This window comes from Bos mutus, chromosome 26, assembly GCF_027580195.1.
Source record: "Bos mutus isolate GX-2022 chromosome 26, NWIPB_WYAK_1.1, whole genome shotgun sequence".
In the NCBI taxonomy this organism is placed as follows: Eukaryota; Metazoa; Chordata; class Mammalia; order Artiodactyla; family Bovidae; genus Bos; species Bos mutus.
The window spans coordinates 146,025-152,024 of record NC_091642.1 but is presented as its reverse complement, the minus strand read 5'-3'; the positions used below and the strand labels follow the sequence as shown (position 1 = coordinate 152,024).

At 51.7% G+C, this 6,000-nt stretch overlaps 1 protein-coding gene across 1 annotated transcript; it reads left to right on the top strand.

The window, feature by feature from the left end:
- Positions 1-4,447: 4,447 nt before the first annotated feature.
- LOC102280657 (olfactory receptor 13A1) lies at positions 4,448-5,425 on the top strand. The gene has a single exon (XM_070363237.1). The coding sequence runs from the start codon at positions 4,448-4,450 to the stop codon at positions 5,423-5,425; it is 978 nt and encodes a 325-aa protein (XP_070219338.1).
- Positions 5,426-6,000: the final 575 nt, after the last annotated feature.

The window sequence follows — 6,000 nt, the reverse complement described above, 5'->3', positions numbered from 1 at the left end:
TCAGAAAACAAAGATCATGGATCAGGTTCCATCACTTCATGGCAAATAGATGGGGAAACAATGGAAACAGTGACAGACTTTATTTTTTGGACTCCAAAATCACTGCAGATGGTGAGTACAACCATGAAATTAAAAGACACTTGCTCCTTCAAAGAAAAGCTATGACCAACCTGGACAGCATATTAAAAAGCAGATACATTACTTTGCCAACAAAGGTCCATCTAGTCAAAGCTATGGTTTTTCCAGTAGTCATGTTTGGATATGAGAGTTGGGCCATAAAGAAAGCTGAGCACTGAAGAATTGATACTTTTGAACTTTGGTGTTGGAGAAGACTCTTGAGTGTCCCTTGGACTGCAAGGAGATCCAACCAGTCAATCCTAAAGGAAATCAGCCCTGAATAGTCATTGGAAGGACTGATGCTGAAGCTGAAGCTCCAATACTCTGGTCACCTGATGTGAAGAACTGACTCATTAGAAAAGACCCTGATGCTGGGAAAGATTGAAGGTGAGAGGAGAAAGAGACAACAGAGGATGAGATGGTTGGATGACATGAGTTTGAGCAAGACCCGGGAGTTGGTGATGGACAGCAAAGCCTGGCGTGCTGCAGTCCATGGGGTTGCAAAGAGTTGGACAGAACTGAGCGACTGAACTGAATTGAACTGTATTGTAGGAGTTTTAAAAAATATATATTTTGTATATTACAATACCTCATTGTATATATGCTTTGAAAATACATTTTCCCGCTCAGTAGGCTCCTTTTTCCTTTTGTTGACGGTTTCTCTTGCTCTGCAGAATCTTTTCAGTTTGATGTAGTCTCACTTGTTAATTTCGCTCTTGTTGCCTTTTGGTGACACATCCAAAACATGACTGCCAAGACTGATGTCAGGAGTTTTTAGCCCACGTTGTCTTCCAGAAATTCCATGGTTTTTGATCTTATATTCAAGTCTTTAATGTACTTTGAGTTACTTTATGCATATGGAATAAAGTAGTTTTATTCTTTTGCATGTGGCTGCCTAGTTTTATAATACTATTTATCAAAGAGATTGTCCTTTCCTCATTATATATTCTTGGATCCTTTGTCATAAATTACTTGACCATTTTGTGTGAGCTTATTTCTGGACTTTCTATTTAGTTCCACTGATATTTATACTTGTTTTTATGCCAATACCATACTCTTTTGATTATTGTATCTTGGTAATACAGATTGACATTAGTAAGTGTTATGCCTCCAGATTTGTAATTCTTTCTCAAGATGGCTTTGGCTATTCTGGGTCTTTTTTGGTCCATACAGATTTTAATATTGTCTGTTATATTTCTGTGAAAATAATATTTTAATAATGAAATGGTTGAAACCCCTGAGATTGCTTTCTAGATGTGTTCTGTGGGCTTCTGGGCCAATTGCTGTCTGTCCAAGGGGAGGTGGTGAAGAAGGCACTGATGAAGGGCAGATGAGGGGCTTTGGCTCGGGGAGGAGCACAGCCCCTTACCCCAGCTGGGCGCTGCCTGCAGCCGAGGGTGTTGGGTGCGGACTGAGAGGGGCAGGGGTCACACCTTCCTCTGCTTCCCTTTTGACCCTGTTTGTTACCCAGGCTCAGGAAACAGCTGCTTCCTATATGTGCTGGTGCTGCAGTTGTCAGCCTCAGCCTTTTAAAAGTGGCTTCTTGAAATGCCACTTTTTATCTTTCCAAGAGCCACAGACATCTTGACAAGGCCGATATCAGTGGTGAGAGTCTAGTTGATGGTGTGTCTTCTGATATGATGTGTTGAGGATAGCTCTTCACTTCTGTGATCTCCTCCCCAAACCCTTCACCCTAGTCTGATCACAAGAAAAACAGCAAAGTCCCAACAGAGGAACAGCTACAAAATGCCTGGCCAGCACCTCTCAAAATCGCCAAGGTTGCCAAAACTAAGGAAAGTCTGAGACACTGTCAGCCAAGAGAACCCTAAATGTCACGTGGTGTCCTGATGAGATCCTGGGACAGAAAAAGGACGTTGAGTGAAAAATAATGCAGTCTGAATTAACTGTGGACTTCAGTTGGTGATGTCAATGTTGGTTCATTAATGGTGACAAGTATACCATACTAAAGTGAGGTTTAAACATTAAGGGAAACTGGGCATGGGGCTTAAAGGAACTCTCTGTGCTGTCTTCTCAACTTTTACAGAAATCTAAAAACTAATCTAAAAACTGCCTTAAAAATTATATCTATTTAAAATGAAACCCATCATTCTCACAGGATCTGGTTGTACACAGCTCCTGTCTTACACACGGGAAAGACCCTTGGCAGAGAGGCCGCCAGCTAGCGCTGTGTTCACACTGAGCTCTGCTGCCTGGAGCCCCGTCTCCTACGGCACCAGGCACCCTGGCCCTTCGCTGGGCCTGTTGGGGTCCTGGTTCTGCTCAGCCTGGGGACTGTGCCCACAGAGGCCCTTGTTTGCCTTCAGGAGGGGTAATTGCTCCCTGAGAGATGTGTCTGGTGGTGCTCCTAGCTCCCTCGAGCCTCAGCGTCCACCCGAGGGGACAGACTCTTGTTAAGGTCAACAGTAGACAAAGGAGTCACTGAACTGGGAGATGGGCTTCAGGCCACGTCTAGTCTGCCACCAGAGGAAGAGCTTCTTGTATTTTTCCATGAAAATGTAAACGTCGTCTCTTTAGGGCAGGAGCTGATCAGAGGCTCATCACTGACACTCATAGTGAGTCGCTTTCTGTCCTTGTCTCTTCATGCCTTTGGGACCACCTTCCCTAGTTTTCCTTTTGATGTTTCTGCAAAAGACAATTTGTTTTTGTCCTGACCTATTTTACTGTGGAAAAAACGATGCCAAAATTGCTTTGCTTATCTTTTACCAGCCCAGCCTGAACTGTAACGCTCCCAGGAGCCTGCAGCACATCTGCTTGTCTGTGACCTATCTTTGTCCCAGATCAGAAGGAGGAAGGAACCCAGCAGTGTGGCTAGGTTTCTAAACAGGTTGAGCTCTTTAAGAGAAACCAGGCCCCGAGGCCCCTGACCCAGCTGGGGTTCCACGAATCAGAGGTGAAGTTTGGTGGGCAGCCAGCCAACGTAGGCGGACAGGCACCTGGGGTGCCAAAGGGGACCCAAGAGGCTCAGATGTGCAGCCAGAGGGGGCTTTGGGGGCTCATGCCTGCAGATGGCAGGTGACTGCGAAGAAGGGGTGTGTGTGGTGTGTGGCACTGGACAGGGCCAGCAGTGACCAGCAGCGGGAACCTGCCCTGCAACTCGGTGGCACCTCAGCTCTGCAGGGGTGGGGGCAGCGAGGGTGAGAGGGGTAGCTGGCAAGGCCGCCAGGGGGCCCAGCACCTCCCTGCCCTGGAGCTTTACCACAGATTACGGCTGAGGACAGAGGTCTGCAAATCACATGTCTTTGCTTGTATTCCACCGGGGAATGACAAGCCTTCCTGTGTTGTTGACACTTGTTTCCAGGTAGGGTTAAGGTTCAGCCCTCCTGACCCCCCAGGGCAGGTCATCACATCCTCTGGGGGTGCCTGGGGCTGGCACCAGGGAGGCAGGCACGGTGGCCTCCCTTCCCCTGAACGCGTTGATCTAACTGCTCATGGGCACAAGGAAGATGGTCACTTCAACTGAGCTGGACTCAGGGAGGTCCGGTGGTCCCAGAGGGCTGGCGGACAGGTGTGCCAGGCTGTGGGGGAGGCCAGGGTGCTGGGTTAGCATGTAAGCTGGGCGTCCTGTGGCCACGCTGACCTGTGTGTGTCCTTCCTTCCTGTGTCTCAGCCCCCAGCCCAGCCTGACCCTCATCCAGCTGGGGAGTGGGGGATGGAGTCAGAACCACGAGCCCCAGTGAGACAGAGTCCTCAGTCTCCCTGAGTCTGCCCTACCTGAGGGTGCAGCCAGGAGTAGCCCAGGCAGGGCTGGGCAGCTGTGGTTGCAACTAATGGGCTGTGGCCAGGTCCATTCACAGCTGACTCCAACAGCTGAGGGTGACCTTCCCCAAAGAGCTGGAGCCTTTCTGCCCCCGGCCGCTCATTCCCCTCTGAGACCCTGTACTCCCCCGTGAGCACCCATTTTGCCGCTGGCAAGGGTAAAACTTCCCTCCCTTCCCTGAGCCCTGACCCAGCTGACTAGGTTTTCCTTTTGGGAATCTTGAGTTCTGTGCCGGGCTCGATGGGGACTTCCCCACACAGTGACGGGCCCAGCATGCAATAGAGAGCTTCCACGTCTCTGGATGCTGCAGGAAGTGTTCAAAACCAAGCAAGGAGGACTCAGACTTCCCTTTTGTGTGGTCCAGGGAGTGATGGAGGCTGTCGTGAGACAGGGTGTCTGTGGGGCTGATGGGGGCCACCAGGCTGTGGGCAGAGTGGAGTAACTTCCCTGAATGTCCCTGGGTGCTGGGACCTTGGCCGATATCTTAATTATGTGCTTTTTGCAGCAAAGCTGCCAACAGCAAACTTATCTGCAGCACTGCCCCACCACCCCATGTCTCCCTGTGCCAGGCCGGCTGTGTCCCAGAGGCTGCAAGGGCTCGAACACCACGTGGACACACACAACCACTCATCTGTGGAGGAGTTTGCCCTGCAGAGTTTCTCAGAGGAGCCTGGGCTCCGGGGTCTCTTCCTGGTCTTGTTCCTCCTCCTTTTCCTGGGGGCTCTTGCAGGGAACACCCTCATTGTCACGGCCATCAGCCTGCACCCAGGCCTCCATACCCCGATGTACTTCTTTCTCACCAACCTGGCTGTTTTAGACATTGTCTGCACGTCTACAGTTCTCCCCAAATTGCTGGAGAACCTGGTGGTCAAGGGTGGCACCATCTCCTACCAGGGATGCATGACTCAACTCTTCTTCCTGACCTGGTTTCTGGGGGCCGAGCTGCTGCTGCTGACGGTCATGGCCTACGACCGCTACGTGGCCATCTGCCGCCCGCGGCACTACAGCTCGCGGATGGGCCGGCCTGTCTGCGTCTTGCTGGCCGGCAGCGTGTGGGCTGTCAGTGCAGTCAGCACGTCCTTGCACACAGGCCTGATGACAAGGCTGACATTCTGCGGCCCCAATCAGATCCAGCATTTTCTCTGTGAAGTCCCCACGCTGCTGCTGCTCTCCTGCAGCCCAACTACGCTGAACAACGTTATGATAGTCGTCGCGGACGTCTACTTCGGGGTGGTCAACTTCCGGCTCACCATGGCGTCCTACGGCTGCATCATCGCCAGCATCCTGCGCATGCGCTCGGCCGCGGGCAAGCAGCGCGCCTTCTCCACCTGCTCCTCCCACCTCCTGGTGGTCACCTTGTACTACTCCACCGTCATCTACACCTACATCCTCCCGGGGTCCGGCTCCTCCTTGGAAAACGGCAAAGTTGTCGCCGTGCTGTACACAGCAGTCAGCCCCACCCTGAACCCTCTCATCTACTCACTGCGGAACAAGGATGTCAAGGTGGCGCTCAGGAAAGTGTTTTCCTGAATCCAGTAAAGAAGGGAAGTGGCTGATGCGGACTTTGCAAGCTAAGCAGCGAGTTTCAAAATAGGACGTTGAGAGTCTGATGTAAGAGGCAAAGAGCGAGAAGGTAGTTGATGTGATAGACTTACCTGTAATGGAGAAGGAAATGGCAACCCACTCCAATCTTCTTGCCTGGAGAATCCCAGGGACAGAGGAGCCTGGAGGGCTACAGTCCATGGGGTTGCAAAGAGTCGGACACGACTGAGCGACAACACTTTAACTGTAATGTGCAATCCTGGGGGCGCTGCCGGCGTTCCAGGAGGTCCTTAACTAAGCGTTCCAAAGCCCTAAGGGCGGATGCTATCAGGGCTTCAACGGGGAGGGGTTAAAGGGGGTAATGGGAGAGACAGCGGGGGCGAGGAGGAAGGGCAGGAGGCAGGCAGAGTCCCTCAGCTCCCCCTCCAGCACCTTGCGGACTAGTTTTCCCAGCACCTGGCACCTGGTGGTGCGGCTGGCCCCTTCCCATTCCCGGGCCAGGGGTCATGTGCGGGGGAGTTGCAAGAGTCAGACTCACCCAGTGTGCACACTGCCTGGTACGT